The sequence below is a fragment of the Neoarius graeffei genome, chromosome 27 (assembly GCF_027579695.1).
Source record: "Neoarius graeffei isolate fNeoGra1 chromosome 27, fNeoGra1.pri, whole genome shotgun sequence".
NCBI classification, from domain to species: domain Eukaryota; kingdom Metazoa; phylum Chordata; class Actinopteri; order Siluriformes; family Ariidae; genus Neoarius; species Neoarius graeffei.
In genome coordinates, this window is record NC_083595.1 from 1,921,832 (window position 1) to 1,946,321 (window position 24,490).

General features: G+C 49.7%; 1 protein-coding gene across 3 annotated transcripts in view; it reads right to left on the reverse strand.

The window, feature by feature from the left end:
* man2b1 (mannosidase, alpha, class 2B, member 1) overlaps nt 1–24,490 on the reverse strand; it is a 36,317-nt gene that overhangs the window by 3,483 nt on the left and 8,344 nt on the right. For all 3 annotated transcript variants that reach the window (XM_060912071.1, XM_060912073.1, XM_060912072.1), the window contains exons 11-18: nt 11,485–11,592; nt 9,851–9,967; nt 9,509–9,691; nt 9,097–9,194; nt 8,846–8,963; nt 8,650–8,768; nt 8,402–8,503; nt 8,227–8,314 (exon numbers count right to left, since the gene is read on the reverse strand). In XM_060912071.1, the coding sequence (XP_060768054.1) occupies nt 8,227–8,314; nt 8,402–8,503; nt 8,650–8,768; nt 8,846–8,963; nt 9,097–9,194; nt 9,509–9,691; nt 9,851–9,967; nt 11,485–11,592 (933 nt within the window). The remainder of the gene's footprint in view (nt 1–8,226; nt 8,315–8,401; nt 8,504–8,649; nt 8,769–8,845; nt 8,964–9,096; nt 9,195–9,508; nt 9,692–9,850; nt 9,968–11,484; nt 11,593–24,490) is intronic.

Genomic DNA, 24,490 nt, shown 5'->3' on the forward strand with positions numbered 1-24,490 from the left:
AATACTCAAACAGTCAGGGAAACAAACCAACCATATAAAATACAACTTAAACAGATAACTCAAACCAGCTAACCCCAGGTGAGACCGTACACAGCCTGGGTTGGTCTCGACCAAAACACAGTTACATGGTGGGCAGGGAAGAAGGGGAGAGGTGCAGCCTGAAGAGGCAAGTCTTCAGTCTGCGCTTGAAGGTGGTCAGGGAGTCGGCAGTTCTGACCTCAATGGGAAGGTCATTCCACCAACGGGGAGCCAGGACAGACAACAGTCTTGAGCAGGCAGGGCAAGAGCAGAGAGGAGGAGGGGCCAGGTGGCCAGTAGTAGCGGAGCATAGGGATCTGGCTGGTGTGTAGGGGCAGATCAGACTCTGGAGATATGCTGGCCCTAACCCCTTCAGAGCCTGGTAAGCTAGCACCAATGTCTTAAGTTTGAGACAAGCTGCGATAGGTAGCAAGTGTAGGTCGGCAAGCAGAGGGGTGACATGGGAAGAACGAGGGAGATTGTAGACCAGGTGAGCTGCAGCGTTCTGGATGAGCTGCAGAGGTCTGATGGCAGAAGCTGGAAGGCCAGTAAGGAGAGTTGCAGTAGTCCAAGCAGGAGAGGATCAGCGCTTGGACCAGGAGCTGAGTAAAGCAGGTGGTAAGAAAAGGGCGGATCCTTTGGATGTTGGAGAGGAGGAATCTACACGTACGGGTCACTGCAGCGATGTTCACTGAGGAGGAGAGTTTGTAGTCAAACACAGCCCCTAGGTTCTTCACACTGGGTGAAGGAGACCTAGAGATGTCCCTGTGGCAGCGGGGGCGTGGTCAAGCACCGGTCTGTGACAGGAGGGCGGAGTCGGGGAAGGTAAGTGGCAGATTCACTTCACCTGAGAGCAATTAACCTGTGTTTGTGTGTCTTCCCAGGGACCGCGCCCTATTTAGGGAGGGAGAGCGAGAGCAGAGGAGATCTCTCCCGAACCAGACACCTGTGTGTGTGTGTGCGTGTGTCTGGTTGAAACCTCTTGTGTCCCCTGAAAAGTGGAAACAATTAAACTGTTTGTTGAACCTGATCTCTGTCCTGCCGTCCTCTGTGCTCCACCCACACCTAGGGAAGTCTACAGTGGTGCCGAAACCCGGGAAATGGAGCACCAACCCAGCAGCCCCATGGAATCCTCCCCGTTCACCGACCTGGTCCACGCCCTCGCCACGGCTCAGCAAAGCCAGCACCAGGCGCTCATCACACTCCGAAAGGAACAAGAGCGGCGCTTCGATGCCCTGGTGCTGGCCCAGCAAGAAGATCGCAAGGCGTTCCGGCGTCTCCTCGCGTCGGCGGGGCCCACCAGCGCTCCGGCCGCGGGCCCGTCTCCCCTCACCTTAACTAAGATGGGCCCGCAGGATGACCCCGAGGCTTTCTTCACGTTATTCGAACAGGTCGCTGAAGCCTCGGGGTGGCCGATGGAGCAGCGCGCGGCGCGCCTCCTCCCCCTCCTGACGGGAGAGGCGCAGCTGGCTGCACTACAGCTCCCCGCCGATCGCCGGCTGGCCTACGCCGACCTTCGCCGGGCTGTCCTTCAGCGCGTGGGGCGCACGCCGGAGCAGCAGCGCCAGCGCTTCCGCGCGCTGCGGATGGAGGAAGTCGGCAGCCCGTTCGCGTTCGGCCAGCAGCTCCGGGACGCCTGCTGGCGGTGGCTGAGGGCCGAAGATCGCGACGCCGAGGGAATCGTCGATCAGGTGGTACTGGAACAGTTCATCGCCCGCTTACCAGCAGGAGCCGCGGAGTGGGTCCAGTGCCACCGCCCGGCGTCGCTGGATCAGGCAGTCGAGCTGGCGGAGGATCATCTGGCGGCTGTCTCGGCGGCAGGACAGCGGATGTCGACATCTCTTCTCTCCTCTTCTCTTTCTCTCTCTCTCTCCCCTCCTTCTGTGTCCCGTCCTCGCCCCATTCCCCCACCGCGGAGGCGGGGGCCGGCACCACCCCTGCCGGCCCGCCGCACCCGCGGTGCCCTCCCGTGTCTCCCTTCTGTGTCTGTCTCTCCCCCACCTCAGGTGAGTGAGCCCCAGAGCACCGGTGCAGAGGGGAAGCCCGGGCCGGTTTGCTGGCGCTGCGGGGAACCGGACCACCTTCAACAGCAGTGCACAGCAATGGAAGTGGGCGCGGTGGTTCGGATCCCCGACGCGCCAGAGGCCGCCCTCGATCGGGCCGGAGCGTATCGCATACCGGTGAGTATCCAAGGGGCTACATATCAGGCATTGGTGGATTCTGGTTGTAATCAGACCTCAATTCGCCAAAGCCTGGTTCAAAACGAGGCATTGGGGGGAGCACAAGGGGTGAAGGTTTTGTGTGTGCACGGGGATGTTCACAGCTACCCTTTGGTGTCGGTCCACATTATTTTCAGAGGGGAAAAATTTATAGTGAAGGCGGCGGTTAATCCTCGCCTTACCCACTCGTTAATTTTGGGGACTGATTGGCCGGGATTTCGGGGTTTAATGACGCGCCTAGTAGAGAGTGGGTCCTGCCAGTTGACAGGGGGAGGTCCCGGTGTCGTTTTGGCGGGAGCAGCTGTCGCGGAGCCGTCTACGTCATCTCCGCGTCAGGGTGAGGAGCCACCGGCTCCTCCTCTCTCTATTGGGGAATCCCTCGCGGATTTCCCATTAGAGCAGTCGCGAGACGAGACTCTGCGGCATGCGTTTGACCAAGTGAGAGTAATCGATGGTCAAACGCTCCAGCCGAACGCCACCCCGTCCTTCCCCTACTTCGCGATTATGAAGGATAGATTATACCGAGTGACGCAGGACACTCAAACTAAAGAGCGAGTCACGCAGCTTTTGATTCCAAAGAGCCGCCGGGAATTAGTATTCCAGGCGGCTCACTTTAATCCCATGGCTGGACACTTAGGGCAGGATAAAACACTAGCCCGAATAATGGCCCGATTCTATTGGCCGGGGATTCGCGGCGATGTCCGTAGGTGGTGTACGGCATGCCGCGAATGCCAGTTAGTAAATCCAGCGGCCATTCCAAAAGCGCCGTTGCGCCCTCTACCGTTAATCGAGACCCCGTTTGAAAGAATTGGGATGGATCTCGTCGGGCCATTAGATCGGTCAGCACGAGGGTACCGCTTTATATTAGTTCTAGTGGACTATGCAACGCGATACCCGGAAGCAGTGCCTCTGCGCAATATCTCAGCACGCAGTATTGCAGAGGCACTCTTCCGCGTCATCTCCCGAGTTGGAATCCCGAAAGAGATTCTGACTGATCAAGGCACTACGTTTATGTCACGAACACTACGCGAACTGTATGGGTTATTGGGGATTAAGCCGATCCGCACCAGTGTATATCACCCACAAACGGACGGTTTAGTAGAACGGTTCAACCGCACCCTCAAAAATATCATTAAAAAATTCGTAAGTGAGGACGCACGTAATTGGGATAAGTGGCTCGAACCCTTGCTGTTCTCAGTGCGAGAGGTCCCTCAAGCCTCCACGGGGTTCTCCCCGTTCGAATTATTATATGGGCGTAAGCCGCGCGGCATCCTAGACGTGCTGCGGGAAAATTGGGAGGAGGGACCTTCACAGAGTAAGAATGAAATTCAGTACGTTATGGACCTGCGCGCAAAACTCCACACGCTCACCCACCTAACTCAGGAGAATTTGCGGCAGGCCCAGGAACGGCAAGCCCGCCTGTACAACAAGGGTACGCGCCTTAGAGAGTTCACACCGGGAGATAAAGTACTCGTACTCTTGCCCACGTCGAGCTCCAAATTAATCGCCAAGTGGCAAGGACCCTTTGAGGTCACACGGCGAGTCGGGGATGTCGACTATGAGGTGAGGCGAACAGACAGGGGTGGGGCGCTACAGATTTACCACCTCAATCTGCTCAAACTCTGGAACGAGGAGGTCCCCGTGGCGTTGGTGTCGGTAGTTCCGGAGAAGGCGGAGCTGGGGCCGGAGGTTCAAAAAGGGAATTTGGCATCATGTACCTCTCCGGTCCCCTGTGGAGACCACCTCTCCCCGACCCAACTCACGGAGGTCGCCCAGTTGCAAGCCGAGTTTTCGGATGTGTTCTCGCCCCTGCCCGGTCGCACTAACCTCATAGAACACCACATAGAGACACCCCCGGGGGTGGTAGTGCGTAGCCGCCCTTATAGACTACCCGAACACAAAAAAAAGGTGGTTCGGGAAGAACTTCAGGCCATGCTCGAAATGGGCATCGTCGAGGAGTCCCACAGCGACTGGAGCAGCCCGGTGGTCTTGGTTCCCAAGGCCGACGGCTCGGTCCGGTTCTGTGTGGACTATAGAAAAGTCAACGCGGTGTCTAAATTCGACGCGTACCCAATGCCTCGCATTGATGAGCTGCTCGATCGACTAGGCACGGCTCGCTTTTACTCGACACTGGATTTAACGAAGGGATATTGGCAGATCCCCTTGACTCCATTATCCCGGGAGAAAACGGCCTTTTCCACACCGTTCGGCTTACACCAGTTCGTCACACTTCCGTTTGGGCTGTTTGGGGCGCCCGCTACGTTTCAGCGGCTGATGGACCGGGTCCTCCGGCCCCACGCCACCTATGCGGCCGCCTACCTGGACGACATTATCGTTTATAGTAACGACTGGCAGCGGCACCTGCAACACCTGAGGGCCGTCCTTAGGTCGCTGAGACGGGCGGGACTCACGGCCAACCCAAAGAAGTGTGCGATTGGGCGGGTGGAAGTACGGTATCTGGGCTTCCACTTGGGCAACGGGCAGGTGCGTCCCCAGATTAATAAGACAGCAGCGATTGCGGCCTGCCCGAGGCCCAAGACCAAAAAGGGGGTGAGACAGTTCCTGGGGCTGGCTGGCTACTATCGTAGGTTTATACCTAATTATTCGGACGTCACCAGCCCGCTGACTGACCTCACTAAAAAGGGGGCGCCAGATCCGGTCCAGTGGACGGAGCAGTGCCAGCGGGCTTTCTCTGAGGTAAAGGCTGCACTGTGTGGGGGGCCACTTTTACACTCCCCTGACTTCTCTCTCCCTTTTATGTTACAGACGGATGCGTCGGACAGAGGGCTGGGGGCCGTTTTGTCCCAGCAGGTGGAGGGGGAGGATCGCCCGGTCCTATACATCAGCCGGAAGCTGTCAGTGCGTGAGGGGCGCTACAGCACGATTGAGAAGGAGTGCCTGGCGATCAAATGGGCGGTCCTCGCCCTCCGGTACTACCTGCTGGGGCGCTCTTTCACCCTCTGTTCGGACCACGCGCCCCTCCAGTGGCTCCACCGCATGAAAGATGCCAACGCGCGGATCACCCGTTGGTATCTGGCGCTCCAACCCTTTAATTTCAAGGTGGTCCACAGGCCGGGGGCGCAGATGGTCGTGGCGGACTTCCTCTCCCGTCAAGGGGGGGGGGAGTCGGCTGCGGGCCGGACGGCTGCCCGGCCTGAGTCGGGCGGTGGGGGTATGTGGCAGCGGGGGCGTGGTCAAGCACCGGTCTGTGACAGGAGGGCGGAGTCGGGGAAGGTAAGTGGCAGATTCACTTCACCTGAGAGCAATTAACCTGTGTTTGTGTGTCTTCCCAGGGACCGCGCCCTATTTAGGGAGGGAGAGCGAGAGCAGAGGAGATCTCTCCCGAACCAGACACCTGTGTGTGTGTGTGCGTGTGTCTGGTTGAAACCTCTTGTGTCCCCTGAAAAGTGGAAACAATTAAACTGTTTGTTGAACCTGATCTCTGTCCTGCCGTCCTCTGTGCTCCACCCACACCTAGGGAAGTCTACAGTCCCCCAGGGAGATAATGTCCAGGGGTGGAGAGGATGGAGCAGGAATGTAGATTATCTCTGTCTTGCCTGGGTTGAGCTTCAGGTGATGGTTGTCCATCCAGCTCTGGATGTCACGCAAGCAAGCAGAGATGCAAGCGGAGATTTGTGCGTCAGAAGGAGGAAAAGAGAGAAACAGTTGGGTGTCATTAGCATAGCAGTGGTAGGATAGACCATGAGCAGAGATAATCAGGCTGAGAGACTGGGTGTAGAGGGAGAAGAGAAGCGGACCAAGGACTGAACCTTGAGGGACGTCGGTGGTAAGTGAGCGTGGAGCTGATACAGTACCAGACCAGGTAACTTGGAAGGAGTGACCACAGAGGGAGGACTTGAACCAGTTTAGGGCTGTCCCACAGACCCTTCGAGCTGATTAGGAGGATGGAGTGATCAACAGTGTCAAATGCAGCAGAAAGGTCAAGGAGAATCAGGACAGAGGAGAGGGAGGCAGCACATGCTGCATGAAGTGCCTCATTGACGGAGAGAAGTGTGGTCTCAGTTGAGTGTCCAGCTCAGAAACCAGACTGGTGAGGATCCAGGCGGTTGTTCCATGAGAGAAAAAGAGGAGAGCTGGTTAGCAACAGCACATTCAAGCATCTTGGACAGGAAGGGTAGAAGAGAAATAGGGCACTAACTCTGGATGACAGATGGGTCTCAGGTGGGTTTTTTCAGCAGAGGGGTGATGTGGGTCTGTTTGAAGCTGGAGGGAAAGTATCCAGAGGACAAGGAGGAGCTGATGAGGGAGGCGATAAATGGGAGGATGTCAGGAATAATAGTCTGGAGGAGAGATGAGGGGATAGGGTCAAGGGTACAGGTGGTTGGACAGGGAGAGAGCAGGAGCTGGGAGATATTGGAGTGAAAAGAGGGGAAAAGCAGACAGCAAGGGAGAAGAGATAGGAAGGGTAGGGAAGGGGTGGCAGGCGTGGTGAAGGAGTTGTGGAAGGTTGTGATGATCTCCTCAAAAAAAGACCGCAAATTCCTCTGTAGCGATGGAGGACTGAGGTGCAGCTGGAGTTGAGAAGAGAAAACAAACAGTTGATGAGGGTTGGAGATGGAGGTATGAATTGTGGAGTGATAAAACTTGATCTTGGCTGATTTGAGCGAGGCTGTGAACTCAACAAGGGGGGACTGGTAGCAGGACAGGTCAGCAGGGGCCCTGAATTTTCTACACGTCCTCTCTGCTGCACAGAGTGATTCTGTCGGAGCAAAAAGTGTTTCGGACATCCAGGTACGAGGAGGGGAAGATCTTGCTGGCCTGGAAACAAGAGGGGATAATGTGTCCAGTGATGAGGAGAGAGAGGAGAACAGGGAGGATGCAGCAGATTCAGTGGGGAGACGGGCAAAGCACTTAAACGGGGGGAGGGAGGCAGTGATGGAGAAGGCAAGAGAGGACGGAGACAGGGAGCGGAGGTTTCAATGGACTGTAACAGTGGGGGAGGGGGGATGATGAGTGGAGAGGAAGAGGGAGGGAGAATGAAATGAAGTGGTGGTCAGACAGATGGAGAGGGGTAACTGTGGGATCTGAGACAGAACAGTTTCTGAGGAAGACCAGGTCAAGGTTACCAGCTTTATGGGGTGGAAAGGAGTTCAGCAAGGAGAGATCAAAGGAGTGGAGTAGGGGAAGGAAGGCAGCAGAGTGAGAGGCTTCTAGGTGGAGGTTGAAGTCTCCCAGGAGTATCAGTGGGGTGCCATCTTCTGGGAAGGAGCTGAGAGGCTGTCCACTTCATCAAAGAAACATCCCACAGAGCCAGGAGGGCGATAAACAACAACGACCAAAAGGTTAACAGGAGAAGAGACTGAAACAGAATGAAATTCAAAGGAGGAGATGGAGAGGTGGGAGAGTGGAAGAGGTGAGAACTTCCACAACTGAGAAAATCAACAAACCAGTGCTACCACCATGACAACCAGACGGGCGAGGGGTGTGAGAGGAGGAGAAGGAGAGGGCTGCAGGTGTTAGGTGAAATCCAGGTCCCTGTCAGTACAAGTATGTGGAGGGACAGGAGGGAGGCGGAGGCGAAGTCAGCTGGAAAGGAGTTCAGCAGGGACAGATATAGCTACATCTTCTGTGTGGCAGACTGGCAGTTCCATAGTCCAGCAGTGATCCAGAAGGTGTCAGTGGAGGTAGCTGAAGGGTAAGTGAGGTTGGAGAAGCATCGTCCTCGTGGGGGGCCATAACGATGGAGGTGCCTTTTGTGGGTGAGACCACAAAGAGGAATGGTGTCAAGACACATAATAAACAGGTTCCGAGAGACGCAAGAGAGGGGGAGAGGTTTTGGGAAGGAGTGACGCTATGCATCGCTCAAAACCACACTAAAAGCCCAGATAATTAGCAAAAAAAAAAACAACCAACCAATTACTCGCGCAATCGTAACTGATGGGCGAATCCTGTCGAGTAGCAAACCAGATGTAATGTATTCATTCTGTAAATAAATCAATAAAATATAAATTGCCTGAGAGTCACACACCTTTATGAAAGCACGGGTGTTGATCGGATAATAGTTGCCTGCAATCGGCTCCGTCTGTTTCAGGTCCCATGTGGGGCGATAGTCTTTCCTGATTAGACAGAGTAAAATCATGTGACCTGAGCTGTACTGTGTGTGTGTGTGTGTGTGTGTGTGTGTGAGAGAGAGTTATCATTACCGTCTCTGCAGGATTTCTCTGCCATTAGAATCGGTGTAGAAATATCCCTCAGTCTCAATGCTCGAGTCCAGTCGAGTGATCACCTCCTTTCCAACACCATTGCTGTACGCGCGCACACACACACACACACACACACACTTGTAATTAAAGGATGCGTGTGTGAGAAAAACGAAGGTGTTTAAATATTCTGTGTTTTCTGTACATTTCTGCTTTTCATCAAATTAGAGTGTGCGTGCGCGTGTCCTCACTCGACTGGTATGGGTCCCACAGTCCACTCGAGCTCAAGGTGTTTGCTCTCAGTGTAGAGACGCACAACCTGAGACACCCACGGACTGAACTGCTGTCTCACCTCCTGTACCACTGAATTCTGTGTGCGCGCACACACACAAATTTCCTGTTTATAACTGTACGCGTACATGCATGTGTGTGTGCGTGTGGTGTTACCTGCAGCGTTGTGACTTCAGGCTTCATGTTAATGATATTGGGTGTGGATGAATTTGGTCTGAAAATGTAAGCTCCTGATGTCTGAGAGCTCTCCGAGTCACCAGCACTTGCATTGTACCTGCAAAACACACACACACTATTAGATCAGCTGCACACTGACAGACAAAAATTAACTTGTCTGAACTGGTTAGACAACATAACTCTGTGTGTGTGTGTGTGTGTGTGTGTGTGTGTGTGTGTGAGTGACACACCAGTAGAAGTTCTGCACGAGTTTGATGGTCTGCCTTGTTTCCAGGTTGGTCAGTCCACTCAGCAGTCCCGTTTGCATGTCAAAGGTCACCTTCAAGTACTAAAACAGACAGAAAACACGCTGGCTTTGTTCCGAACCACGCTATAGTGCACTAGTTTTTAAGCCCACTGTGTATAGGGGGAATACGATCCATTACATTACTGCCTGAACAAGGTATACACAATACCCACAATGGTTTGAAAAGTTCTGGGACCTAGTTGTGGATAAATGGCACTCCAGGTTCTTACTTGGTTCTGGACAGAGGGACAGTTGGCTTTTGGGCTCTAGATGTATGAAGGAACGCTAGGTTCTGACCTGGTATTGATTTCAGCTTGGAGCATTGGGTTCTGGATAGTGAGATTGAGAGTTTTAACCTTATTCTGGATAGCGGGTGGGGCTCCAGGTTTGTGTGGGCGAGGGGCAGGGCTGTCCTGCAGCAGTGTGATGGTGTAGGTGTTGAAGCCCATTGGAGGAGCCTGAACTTGGAAGACCAACTCAAATTGGGCAGAACCCCGATCTCGCCTCAAATCCTGAGTCGCCTTGGACACAGGTATCACCTGAGAGAGAGAGAGAGGGAGGTTAATTTAAAAAAAAAAAGTTTGGGATAAATCATCACACATGCTTGTCTTGAACGGCCTGTCAAATTTACGTTAAAGAGGCTTTCAAAAGAATATTAATGATATCTGATCGAAAAGAAGAACAAAAACACAGCCCACCTGATTGTCCACTGGTGTGCCGTCTGAGCCCGTGACATTGTATCCAGTTCCGTTAACAGGCAGGTGAACCAACCAGCTCACAGGACGAGCGAGAGGGTTATACACATTCAACAAGAACTGAGAGAAAAGACAGAGCACATTAGCAGTGAAGGACTAAACAACTATAAAGCCACATCGCTGAAGAGATCAACAAAATTGTAGAAATGCAGTAACGGTTCTACAAGGTTCAGGGTCAAAACACTGAAGTGGGACTGAGACTGTGGCTGCTGGGCCTCTAACCGAGTCACCTTAAAAATCTCAGGAGGTCAAGGCAACTTCTAGAACCAAAGCGGATTAAAAAGTGGGCAGAATTACTCTTCAACCCCGTTGGTCTTTCGTGCATGTTATATATTGGGGGGGGGGGGGGGGGGAGAGATCAGGACACTTCACTTCAAGCCTTTTTCAAATGCGCTATCAATTATTTTATATGTGCAACAAAAACAAATCATAATTTATTTAAGAGAGTGCATTAAGCAGGTTTATGACCACGTATCCTGCAATTTATATACCTAATAACCTCTATGTACCTTCCACTGTCAGAGAGCGGTAGGAGACGGATGTAAGTGCAGAAGTAATGTTTATTAAACAATCGTGAAAACACACAGGCAAACAATACAAAACTGCAGGCAATCTCGTAAACGTGAAACTAGCAGAAGGTCAGGCGAGGCACAAACAGGCTAAATCAGGCAAAGACGAAAACAGAAACTAAGAACAGGAAACAGGATCAGAAGCCCAGGGAATCTACACAGGAGAATAAGGCTCGGTAACGCGCACGGATGCGGTGTAATACTTCGCACTGAACGTGCATTTTCTCAGTCTTTATATACACTGCAAAAAATTGAAAACTAAATTTGAGGAGAAAATTACTTAATACTAGTGAAATGATGTCGCTGCATGGACAGATATTTTTACTTGATAAGACAACTTCAAATAAGTTGGTTGCAATCTAGAAGCAGGCTTAATAATCTCAGAGTTGGTGTCTTGTATTCTTCTAACAGGAAATGTAAGACTGTTTCAACTATTTTCAAGATATTTTCACTTGCTAAGACATCGTTTTTTTGCAGTGTAGGCACGCTGATGCCTCTTGATCATGTGCAGGTGAGCCTCATTAACAGCGCGCGTGCGAGAGTCCGCTCAGCGTGCGCGCAGTCTGGAGCACACCTGAGCGGACTCTCGCATGCGCGCTGTTAACGAGGCTCACCTGCACATGATCAAGAGGCATCAGCATGCCGATATAAAGACTGAGAAAATGCTTGTTTTCTCATATCTGGATATCATATCTCATATCTCTCGCACTTGCCAAGGATATCTGGCAAGTGCGAGTATAGCTTTTCTATGTAATTCGGTCGAACAAAAATGATCTCTCCCCACAAGCGGCCCCAGCCGAATGTGCCTGAAGTTGACACTCGCTGATTCCCATCATTTCTGGTTTCGTTTTCATTTTGCAAAAATGTGGCCAATGAGAATTCCTCTTCTTTTAAACGAACAAGTACCTGAAATTGACAGTGCGTATGAAAAAGGCTTTGGATTAAATGTTTTAACTATTGGATGAAATGGAATTAGACAAAATAACCTGGATCCATCGAGGGCGTTACCTGTTTGCTGCCTTCAGTGAGAGGACACACACTAATGTTGAGGTTCTCACAGAAGACACGTGGCACGTCAGAGCCGCTGAGAAACGCCAGAGAGTTACTGACCAACACCTGCAGGCAGAATGGAAGGTCCTTTCACGACACACACCAAGTAAAAGTCACTTCTGAGGACAGTTGTATACAGTCAACCAGATGCCCTTTTCCAGTGGTTCAACTTGATTTAGCAAGGCAAGTTTATTTCTATTGAGGTATTTCACCTGACGTCACAGGGTCACGTGACGCCCCAGTGTCCACCATTTTGGACGTCAAGCTAGCTAATGTCAACAACAGTAGCTGGTATGTTACTGTAGCAATGTTTACGTTCAGTCATTTGGATGACTGTTAAAACCTTTCAGTCTCAAGTTTTTCCTTTACTGGATTTACTAGTTTACTGAGCTAGCGCGCGATGGCTCCCGGCTCGGACGGAGAGCGCGCGATGGCTCCCGGCTCGGACGGAGAGCGCGCGATGGCTCCCGGCCTGGCCGGAGAGCGCGCGATGGCTCCCGGTTTGGCCGAGCGCGCTAGCTCAGTAAACTAGTAAATCCAGTAAAGGAAAAACTTGAGACTGAAAGGTTTTAACAGTCATCCAAATGACTGAACGTAAACATTGCTACAGTAACATACCAGCTACTATGTTGTTGACATTAGCTAGTGCTAACAGCTAGCTGCTAGTGCACTGCTACAACTACACCGACCCTAATAATACAGTTCTTAGTCATTGCCTGGTAACAGCAAATTTATAACGGGCCATGTCTCAACAGACTAAGAAGTTATTTCAATGACATTTAATAACATTTTGTTTATCCTGAGGACCGAAAGTAAATGAAAATGTGAACAAACCTTAGCTGTAATTAGATGGCAACCACCGGCTCCAGGGACGACCCGCTGATGTAGGCATGTTACCCAGCCTGACACAAAATATTTGTAGGTATCCAAACTCTTATACGCTTTCAGATCAATACCTGTGTATGGCGATGGGTTTTTAACGACACAGGTATACAGATCCTGTGGGCCGAAGTCAGGTAAAGACGAGGGCTTCGTGTACTTCCGTACGTCAGTGAACAATCCTGGTGGAAGCAGGTAAACATCATTCTAAGCCTGCTAACCTCAATTTTTGCAAATACCTCTCCCTCTGCTCGCCCTGTAAATGTCCTACATCACTGGATAGTGAAGGTGTTTTCTGCATCTCGCTCCTTTTTCTTTTGTTTTTCGTTTGTCGCCTTCCTCGCATTCAAACTGATTCGAGCCGTGCCGTCCAAAATGGCAGCATCACATGACTTGGTCACGTGAGTGAAATACCTCAATAGCGCATTTCATACACAGTGGCAGTTCAATGTGCTTTACAGAGGTAAAGGCAAAACAGTAAACAATAGAGAATAAAATTACATAAAATAAAGGGGGAAGAACAGAGAAAAAATAAGAATTAAACAATAGTAAAAATAAAATAATAAAATGAAGTAAAAGTTCAGTAAAAAACAGCAGAATAAAATAGAATAAAAGTTAAGTAAAGTTTAAAACATGTAAAGATGATGATATTTATCAGTTAGCAGAAAGCATCTGAGAACAGCTTGGTCTTTAGTCTAGATTTGAAGCTGCCAACAGCAGGAGCATTTTTGATGTCCTCTGTCAGTTGGTTCCATAGCTGCACTGCATAGTAGCTAAAAGCTGCTTCACCATACTTTGTTTTAACAACTGGTTTTAACAGTAAATTTTTCTGTTGCGATCTGGTAGATCTGATTGGGTTAGGCCGCTGCAACATATCAGAGAGGTAATTGGGCCCTGTACCATTTAGAGATTTGTACACCAGCAGCAATGCTTTAAAGTCAATTCTGTAGCTTACTGGAAGCCAGTGAAGGGACCTTAGAATTGGAGTAATGTGCTCTGTTCTTTTTGTTCGTGTGAGAACCCTCGCCGCTGCATTTTGCACCAGCTGAAGTCGTTTGATGGTCTTTTTTGGCAGGCCTGTGAAAAGGCCATTGCAGTAATCAACCCTACTAGAGATGAAGGCATGTATTAGTTTTTCCAGATCATTTTCTGACACAAGTCCTCTTAGTTTGGAAATGTTTTTTAGGTGATAAAATGCCGATTTAGTGATTGCTTTCATGTGACTGTCAAAGTTTAGCTCGCTGTCAATGAAAACAAGATTTTTAACCATATCTTTTGTTTTAATCCCCTTTGTGTCAAGAATAGTGGTAATCCTGAGCCTTTCATCTTTTTCCCCCAAATAGAATTACTTCTGTTTTATCCGTGTTCAGCTGAAGAAACTTTTGTGACATCCAGTTGTTGACTTGGTCGATACACTGGTAGAGACATTCAAGGGGGGCATAATCATTAGGTGATAGAGCAAAATAAATTTGGGTGTCATCTGCATAGCAGTGATATAAAATTGAGTTGTTCTTGATAATTTGCCCAAGTGGGAGCATATAAAGGTTGAATAGTAATGGTCCAAGAATCGACCCCTGGGGGACACCACAGGTCAAGGACATTGACGTTGAGGTACAATTTCCCATGGTAACAAAGAAGCTTCTATCTTTTAAGTATGATTTTAACCAGTTGATAACTTTACCAGTCAACCCAACCAAGTGTTCAAGTCGATATAGCAGTATGTTGTGATCAACAGTATCAAAAGCTGCACTGAGGTCCAGTAACACCAGGACCGATGTTTTGCCTGCATCAGTATTAAGACGTATGTCATTTATAACTTTAATCAGTGCTGTTTCAGTGCTGTGATTGGCATGAAATCCTGACTGAAAGTTATCAAAACAGCTGTTTGATATCAAGAAGGCAGTTAATTGATTGAAGACAATTTTTTCAAGGATTTTCCCGATGAATGGTAGATTTGATATTGGACTGTAGTTGTTTAATACTGAAGCATCCAGATTATTGTTTTTAAGTAGGGGCTTTACAACGGCTTTTTTCAGGGACACAGGAACAATGCCAGTCTCTAGGGATGTATTTATGATCTGAAGCACATCTGTAATTATGAGGTGAAGAACAGACTTAAAGTTGGTGGGCAGAATGTCCAATTCAGATGTTGAGGAACTGAGATTTTGTACAGTTTTTTCAAGAGTCTCGTAATCAATCAAACAAAATTCTGACATTGTGTTGAAGTTGTCTGTCTGTGTCACTGGTGATTGCAGCTTTTCAGTTATTTGCAACTGAGATATATTATGAGCAATATTCTGCCGTATTTTATCAATTTTACCTTTAAAGAAGAATGCAAACTCATTGCATTTATTAACTGAGAGAAGTTCAGGTGCTAATTGTGGTGGGGGATTAGTTAGCTTCTCTACTGTTGAAAATAGCACACGGGCATTGTTCATATTCCTGCTGATGATGTTGGAGAAGAAAGACTGTCTTGCTTTACCAATTTCATAATTATATTTACAAAGCATCTCTTTATGGATTTGATAATGGATGTGAAGTTTAGATTTGCGCCATTTTCTTTCAGTCTTTCTACATTCTCTCTTTAGCAATTTAACAGCTGGGTACTGCTTCCATGGTGCTTTCTGCTTGTCATTGACTCTTGATTTTGAATGGAGCAATATCATCCATAATTTGGGTCATATTTAAATTAAAAATTTCCAGTAAATCATCTACAGAGTCTGACATTTTAGTTGAGATCCGAGAGAGAGCTTGCTCAAAGAGAACATGTGTGTTGTCGTTTATGACTCTCCTACCCATAGTCGTTGAGCTGTTCTGAATGTGAGGAGACATAGAAACATCAGAGAAAACACAGAAATGATCAGATAAGGCCAGGTCAACAACAGTAATAGAAACAGTAAGACCCTTTGCGATAACGAGGTCAAGGGTATGACCACGAGAGTGGGTCGGCCCCTGTACATGTTGTACAAGGTTGAAGTTGTCAATAAGTGCAAGTAGTTCATTGGCATAACTGTTTTCAGGATTATCTACATGCAAGTTAAAATCCCCAGATATAATAAGAAAGTCAAACTCTAAGCAAATGACTGACAACAGTTCACCAAACTCTTCCAGAAAAACTTTGGCTGAATGTCTCGGAGGCCTGTAAATAGTTAATAATAATATGTTAGGAGAGCATGTAACAAGTGCACATAAGTGTTCAAAGGATGTAAAATCACCAAGTGAGGATTGTTTACATTGAAAAGAGGCTTTGAATATATTTGCGATCCCTCCACCTTTCCCATGTCGGGTAACATTCAAAAAATTAAAATTTGGGGGAGCTGCTTCAATAAGGGTGGTAGCACTCTTTGCTTGATCCAGCCATGTTTCAGTTAGAAGCAAAAAATCAAGATTGTGTTTGCAAATAAGATCATTAATTAAAAATGACTTGTTTGAAAGTGATCTAACGTTCAGAAGAGCTAGCTTTACAGAAAGTCTAGAAGTAATATCCGCTTGGGCACTCTGATGTTGTTTTGAAACAGGAAGGAGACTAGACTGGTTTACCCCCTGGGTTAAATATGCTCCATGTTTTCTATTTCTTATCAACACAGGAATAGAGAATGGCATAGGCATACTGGGTCCCAGCTTGTTTTCAGAACTACACCCAATGCAGGGACCCACAGCACATCATACAAGACTCTGTATATTCCATGAGGCTGGGAAGGGGAAGGATTGGAGATGTCATGTATCTTTTAGATGGTGAAAAAGATTGGTAGCCAGCTGCAAGTCCTGGGCGAACACAGTTCAGTCTGTTGGTTGATTTTTGATGAACTGGGTACACTGCTTGTCGCGAATGATTTGGGCTGGAAAAAGAGAGTGCAGCCATTGGCAGCAGTCTCTGCATACTTTTAGGGAAATCCATGCAGGGGGGAGACGGAGATGGTACAACAAAGTCAGAAGAGCAAGACTGAGATTGGGACTTTGGTGAGGTCTTTGTGAGTGTCTTCATGACTGTCTCTGTGGTGACTGTCTCCCTGACAGTCTCTGTGATACTTGCATGGGGTCGAGATGTGGATGATGCAGCCTTGGCATGATTGTCTTTGGTCAGGTCCTCAATCTGGATGGGCGATGCAGATATCTGTGGCTGCCCATTGTTAACAACATGCTCACATTCTCCATGTGATTGTTGATGTCCTTGGCAGTCTGCCCCAGATGGTTCTTGGCAGTCTGCCCCAGATGGCTGTGTGTCCTTCTTGAAGCATCTCTGCTGTGCTTGCATGGATGATTGTTTTGGCTTTGCAGAGGTATTGTTGATATCTGTAACTGGGTCAGTCTGCGATATCTTATCAGCAGTTCTGCTCAATCTTGGCTGAGAAAAGAATGCATGCTGGAGAGAGAGGCTGTAGTGATCAGCTAAAACTTTGGTCCCAATCCAGCTGAGTTCAGTGCTATTTGGCTTGAAGAATTCTCTGCGATTCCAGAAAAGGTTAAAATTGTCTATGAAGTTCATACCAAATAAAAAACAAGTTTTTCCAAGCCAGGTGTTAGGACTGAAGAGTCGAGTAAATGCAAAACTTCCTCTTGCAGGGAGTGGGCAACTGATGAAAGATTGTATTGTAGTCTTATAGAGGTCAGAAAAAAGTTTTCTGAAATCATCTTGGACAAACAGCTGTTCTCTGAAAACATCATTTGCTCCCACATGCACAACAATACGTTTGATAGTTTTATGTTCGGACATGAGTTTCAAAATGCTGTCTTTGGTGTCAGAGATGGATGCATTTGGAAGGCAGCAAATAATCATCCCATGTCCTTTTAAATATCTTACAGTGGAATCACCAAGAACAAGGGTTGTGGGATCAGGTGGTGTTACGAGCTGCTTTTTGCCTCTTCCCACAGCTCTTCGGTTGTGGTGCGATCTCTTTCTATGATGTGCTTGTCCGCCTGAAAATTCCGCTTCCACATCCCTGAGGCATTCAAATTTGTTCTGAAGCCTTATGGGCTGTGGATTTTCCATAGGACTGTAAATCCTATTGTAGTTTGTAGACCTGGCTCTATTTCAAATAGCATGGCTGTGGAGCATGGGCTGCATAGTATCAGAACGAACTGGTGTTGCGGTAATTACTCTGTTTTTATTTTTGGGCCTGCCACCCGTCGTGTGCCAGTTTTCTGTACCCACATTTTGCTCTGTTAGATCGATGTATTCATCCACTCGATCTGCAATGCCATCGGCCTTTCGGGGTGCAATCTCTGCATTCTCAGCCACTGTTTCTGTACGCCTTTCGTGAGATATCTCTCTTAGCATGTTCTAGTGATGAACATGCTGACTATAAACCAATGAAAAGGGAGTGTAGATGTTCTCTGGCCAAATCTGGTGTCCACCTTTTGTCCATTTGTCTTAATTTAATGACCTCACAGGAAGAACACTGTGTGTCTGGCTACAAATGGAACTTTTAAGATCTCATGACCTGCGTATGGATGCTTTAAGCCAACAAAGTTCAGGCTTCTGGGTTCTGAAATGCAAGATGATGACAGGTTCTCCTTCTTCATCAGAATTGTCCAGGTTCTGTCTAACTTCAAGAGGCCTTGACTGCACCCTGAGGGGACACGTCTGGATTATAGAAACTGAAAACTTGGCCAACAACAGTGGAGAAACCCAGGCTGGCAGGGAAGTCCAAGTGCAACAGAGTTAGAAATAACCTCTCGTGAATTTCTGCACAATAGATGTGCTTCTTACATATTTATAGTTCTGAATCCACCTGGTGGGTTTATACTGCAACTGCATAGCTAGTATTCCCCTTGGCACACCATACTTACCCCAGGAAAGAAAACCGCTTCCCTGCTGGAGGTAGGTACACCGTAATAACGCTGTAACCTATATTTGTATTTTTAACGTTCTACGGTTGTGCATCCCATAGTCCATGAGGTGTATTTTGATTATTACTATGATGTAATTACAAAAGTTACAGATGGTTACATGTAAAAACGGTAACTTTATTTTCAGTAGTATTTCTTACCACATATTGCTAGTCAACTAGCCATACTATTGTTTGCCTTGGCCATATCATTTTTCAGTAATCATTTTAGATAGTGGATTTTTATTTATTTATTATAACTCTTCATTGTACAGACTTGAATGCATATGCAGTTGCACAACATTGATGTTTGCGTGTTGCTGATTTTGTACCAGGTAGGCTACGTTTCACATGGGTTTTGTATTGTTGCATGAAAACCTCCTACCGGAGTTAACGTTACGTGCTTTAGCGTGTTCTTCATGAAATGGAGACATTCCGTCTGCGCAGGTTAATCGCATTTCGTGTCCTACAGTAGCCCACTGCGAGTGTACAATTGTCAACAGAATGAATGTGGATTTAATTTCTCTAATCTCAACGTAATTAAAGCAATGTTGATGCAGGACTTTGTATCACAGCAATATTGTAAATTGCGTTAGACATAAAATGGTGTTTAATTTGCCATTGTGGCAGCGGGGGCGTGGTCAGGCGCTGGTCTGCGACAGGAGGGCGGAGTCAGGGAAGGTAAGTGGCTGTGGTTGTGTGTGTGTGTGTTAGTTTCTCGTTGTTCACTGAAAAGTGTGGCAATAAAAACCCCTGTGTACGAACCTGATCTCTGTCCTGCCGTCCTCTGTGCTCCGCCCTACGTTAGAACCGTTACAGTGGTGCCAAAACCCGGGGATCTGGAGCGCAGAAGCCGAACAGCCCCATGGAGTCCTCCCCGTTCGCCGATCTGGTCCACGCCCTCGCCACAGCCCAGCAAAGCCAGCACCAGGCGCTAGTCACCCTCCGAAAGGAGCAGGAACAGCGGTTCGAGGCCCAGGTGCTGGCCCAGCAAGAAGATCGTCAGGCGTTCCGGCGGGCCCGTCCCCCCTCACCCTAACAAAGATGGGCCCACAGGACGACCCCGAGGCATTCATCACGCTCTTCGAGCAAGTCGCAGAGACCTCGGGGTGGCCGATGGAGCAGCGTGTGACGCGCCTCCTCCCCCTGCTAATGGGAGAGGCGCAGTTGGCCACGCTACAGCTCCCCGCCGACTGCTGGCTGGCCTACGCGGACCTTCGCCGGGCCATCCTCCAGCGTGTGGGGCACACCCCTGAGCAGCAGCGACAGCGCTTCCGCGCTTTGCGCTTGGAGGAAGTCGGCCGGCCGTTCGCATTTGGCCAGCAACTCCGGGACGCCTGCTGGCGGTGGTTGAGGGCCAACAACCGCGACACTGAGGGGATCATTGACCAGGTGGTACTGGAACAATTCGTCGCACGCTTGCCAGCAGGAACCGCGGAGTGGGTCCAGTGCCACCGCCCGGCGTCGCTGGATCAGGCAATCGAGCTGGCGGAGGACCATTTGGCGGCTGTCCCGGCGGCAGGACAGCAGACAGCCTCTTCTCTCCTTTCTCTCTCTCCCTCTCCTCCTATGTCTCGTCCTCGCCCCATTCCCCCACCATGGGGGCCAGCGCCACCCGTGCCAGCCCGCCGCACCCGTAGTGCCCTCCCGTTTCTCCCTTCTGTTTCTGTCTCTCCCCCCCCTCAGGTGAGTGAGCCCCAGAACACCGGTGCGGAGAGGAAGCCCGGGCCGGTTTGCTGGCGCTGTGGGGAGCCGGGCCACCTCCAACAACAGTGCACGGTAATGGAGGTGGGCGCGGTGGTTCAGATCCCCGATGCGCCAGGAGCCGCCCTCGATCGGGCCGGAGCGTATCGCATACCGGTGACTATTCAAGGGGATACATATCAGGCGTTGGTGGATTCCGGTTGTAATCAGACCTCAATTCACCAAAGCTTGGTGCAAGATGAGGCATTGGGGGGAGCACAGGGGGTGAAGGTGTTGTGTGTGCACGGGGATGTTCACAGCTACCCTTTGGTGTCGGTCCACATTTTTTTCCGAGGGGAAAAATTTATAGTAAAGGCGGCGGTTAATCCTCACCTCGCCCACTCGATAATTTTGGGGACTGATTGGCCGGGGTTCGGGGAGTTGATGAGCCATTTAGTGGAGAGTGGGTCCCCCCATACTTCAAGTAGGGGGAGGTCCCGGTGTCACCTTGGCGGGAGCAGCTGTCACAGAGCCGTCTACGTCATCTCTGCATCAGAGTGAGGAGCCACAGGCTCCTCCTCCCTCTCTCGGGGAATCCCTGGCGGATTTCCCGTTAGAACAGTCGCAAGACGAGACTCTGCGGCATGCATTTGACCAAGTGAGAGTAATCGATGGTCAAACGTTCCCGCCGAATGCCACCCCGTCCTTCCCCTATTTTTCTATTATGAAGGATAGATTATACCGAGTGACGCAGGACACTCAGACGAAAGAGCAAATCACACAGCTTTTGGTTCCAAAAAGCCGCCGGGAATTGGTATTCCAGGCGGCTCACTTTAATCCCATGGCTGGACACTTAGGGCAGGATAAGACACTAGCCCGAATAATGGCCCGATTCTATTGGCCAGGGATTCGCGGCGATGTCTGTAGGTGGTGTACGTGAATGCCAGTTCGTAAATCCAGCGGCCATTCCAAAAGTGCCTTTGCGCCCTCTACCATTAATCGAGACCCCGTTTGAAAGAATTGGGATGGATCTCGTCGGGCCATTAGATCGGTCAACACGAGGGTACCACTTTATATTAGTTCTGGTGGACTCTGCAACGTGATACCCGGAAGCAGTGTCTCTCCGCAATATCTCAGCACGCAGTATTGTGGAGGCGCTGTTCTGCGTCATCTCCCGAGTTGGAATCCTGAAAGAGATTCTGACTGATCAAGGCACCACGTTTATGTCACGGACACTGAACGAACTGTATAGGTTATTAGGGATTAAGCCGATCCGCACCAGCGTGTATCACCCACAAACGGACGGTTTAGTTGAACGGTTCAGTCGCACCCTCAAGAATATAATTAAAAAATTCGTAAGTGAGGATGCACGTAATTGGGATAAGTGGCTCAAGCCCTTGTTGTTTTCAGTGCGAGAGGTCCCCCAAGCCTCCATGGGGTTCTCCCCGTTCGAATTATTATATGGGCGTAAGCCGCGCGGATTCCTAGATGTGCTGCGCGAAAATTGGGTGGAGGGACCTTCACAAAGTCAAAACGAAAAATTCAATACGTTATGGACCTGCGCAATAAACTCCACACACTCACCCACCTAACCCAGGAGAATTTGCGGCAGGCCCAGGAACGACAAACCCGCCTGTACAACAAGGGTACGCGCCTTAGGGAGTTCGCACCGGGAGATAAAGTACTTGTACCGTTGCCCACTTCAAGCTCCAAATTGATCGCCAAGTGGCAAGGACCCTTTGAGGTCACACAGCGAGTCGGGGACGTCGACTATGAGGTGAGGCGAACGGATGGGGGGGGCTACAAATTTACCACCTCAATATACTCAAACTCTGGAACGAGGAGGTCCCCGTAGCGTTGGTGTCGGTGGTTCCGGAGAAGGCGGAGCTGGAGGTTCAAAAGGGCGCACTGGCATCACATACCTCTCCGGTCCCCTGTGGAGACCACCTCTCCCCGACCCAACTCGCGGAGGTTGCCCAGTTCCAGACAGAGTTTTCGGACGTGTTCTCGCCCCTGCCCAGCCGCACCAACCTCATAGAGCACCACACTGAGACGCTCCCGGGGGTGGTAGTGCGTAGCCGCCCTTACAGGCTACCCGAACACAAGAAAAAAGTGGTTTGGGAAGAACTCGAGGCCATGCTCGAAATGGGCATCGTCGAGGAGTCCCACAGTGACTGGAGCAGCCCGGTGGTCTTGGTACCCAAGGCCGACAGGTCTGTCTGGTTCTGTGTGGACTATAGAAAAGTCAACGCGGTGTCTAAATTCGACGTGTACCCAGTGCCTCGTATTGATGAGTTGCTCGATCGACTAGGCACTGCTCGCTTTTTTTCGACACTGGATTTAACGAAGGGATATTGGCAGATCCCCTTGACTCCACTATCCCAAGAAAAAAAACGGCCTTTTCCACACCATTCGGATTACACCAATTCGTCACACTCCCTTTTGGGCTGTTTGGGGTGCCCGCTACGTTTCAGCGGCTGATGGACAGGGTCCTCCGCCCCCATGCCACCTATGCGGCCGCCTACCTTGACGACGTTATCATCTATAGTAATGACTGGCCGAGGTACCTCGAACATCTGAGGGCCGTCCTTGGGTCGCTGAGGCGAGCGGGTCTCACAGCCAACCCGAAGAAGTGTGCGATTGGGCAGGTGGAAGTACGGTATCTGGGCTTCCACTTGGGCAACAGGCAGGTGCGTCCCCAAATTAACAAGACCGCAGCAATTGCGGCCTGCCCGAGGCCCAAGATCAAAAAGGGGGTGAGACAGTTCCTGGGGCTGGCTGGCTATTATCGTAGGTTTATACCTAATTATTCGGACTTCACCAGCCCGCTGACTGATCTCACTAAAAAGGGGGCACCAGATCTGGTCCAGTGGACGGAACAATGCCAGCGGGCTTTCTCTGAGGTAAAGGCCGCACTGTGTGGGGGGCCACTTTTACACTCCCCTGACTTTTCTTTCCCCTTTGTGTTAGAGATGGATGCGTCGGACAGAGGGCTGGGGGCCGTTTTGTCCCAGGAGGTGGAGGGAGAGGACCGCCCAGTCTTATACATCAGTAGGAAGCTGTCGGTGCGTGAGGGGTGCTACAGCACAATTGAAAAAGAGTGCTTGGCGATCAAGTGGGCGGTCCTCGCCCTCCGTTACTACCTGCTGGGGCGCCCTTTCACCCTCTGTTCGGACCACGCGCCCCTCCAGTGGCTCCACCGCATGAAGGATGCCAACGCACGGATCACCCGTTGGTATCTGGCACTCCAACCCTTTAATTTCAAGGTGGTCCACAGGCCGGGGGTGCAGATGGTCGTGGCGGACTTCCTCTCCCGTCGGGGGTGGAGTCGGCTGCAGGCCGGACGGCCGCCCGGCCTGAGTCGGGCGGTGGGGGTATGTGGCAGCGGGGGCATGGTCAAGCGCCGGTCTGTGACAGGAGGGCGGAGTCAGGGAAGGTAAGTGGCAGAATCACTACACCTGATGTCAATTAACCTGTGTTTGTGTGTCTTCCCAGTGACCGTGCCCTACTTAAGGAGGGAGAGCGAGAGCAGAGGAGCTCATCCCCGAACCAGACGCCGGTTGTGTGTGTGTGTGTGTGTCTGTTAGTTTCTCGTTGTTCACTGAAAAGTGTGGCAATAAAAACCCCTGTGTACGAACCTGATCTCTGTCCTGCCGTCCTCTGTGCTCCGCCCTACGTTAGAACTGTTACAAGAATGTTTGAGCGTTTGCAGTAAATGTAAAAATAGCTTTCATTTCTAGTCTCCTCTGCAGATCATACATACAGGAAATATAACCACTATACAAAATCACACACTAGACTGCATAGGATAATTTACACATTCTAAAGTGAAATTATATTTTATTTGTCTTTTGTTAAAAAAAAAGAAAAATGCTTCTTTGCTGGAGGCTTGAATGTAGATGCAGTTGGACAACACTGATGTTTGCATGTTGCTGATTTCATACCAGAATAAACTGAAAACTGGAGTGAGAACAAGTCCTGTGTAGATGAGCCATCCTTCCTGCACCATACACACAGCAATCCACCAATGAAAACAACCCGTCACACAAGGGCTTCCAGCATGGCGTCTACCTTCGTGTCCTGTGGGACTTGCTTTTGTATGCCCCAATGTCACACGATCTTCATTTTCAGACTCAACCACTGTGTTTGTAGGTGGCAAAGGTTGCCACAAAGCCAGACAGCAACTCTTCAGTGAATAAGGAGTTCATGATGACCTGTGGAAAACGTCTGCTGTGATACTGGCAAAGATGTGAGGACTGGGCTTGAGTGGAGAACATTGGATGCAGTCGACCAGGACAAGTCTAATGGGATCAGTGGCCTTTGTGTTAGCAGGAAAGGTAACATGCTGACGCATTGTTATGACAAAACCCAGGAAAGATGCCAACATGTTCGGAAAGATGTTCATGCAAGAATAAAGGAAATACACATCAAAAAGACGTCGGGGGGGGGGATCAGACAGGAGGGTGTATGGACCCGATATGAGCAAGAAATGGGCTGAAAGACTTTCTTCCACAGTGTATCCAATCTCTTCTGTTGAGGAATGCCTTTAGAGCCTAAAAAAAGGATCCCTGAAA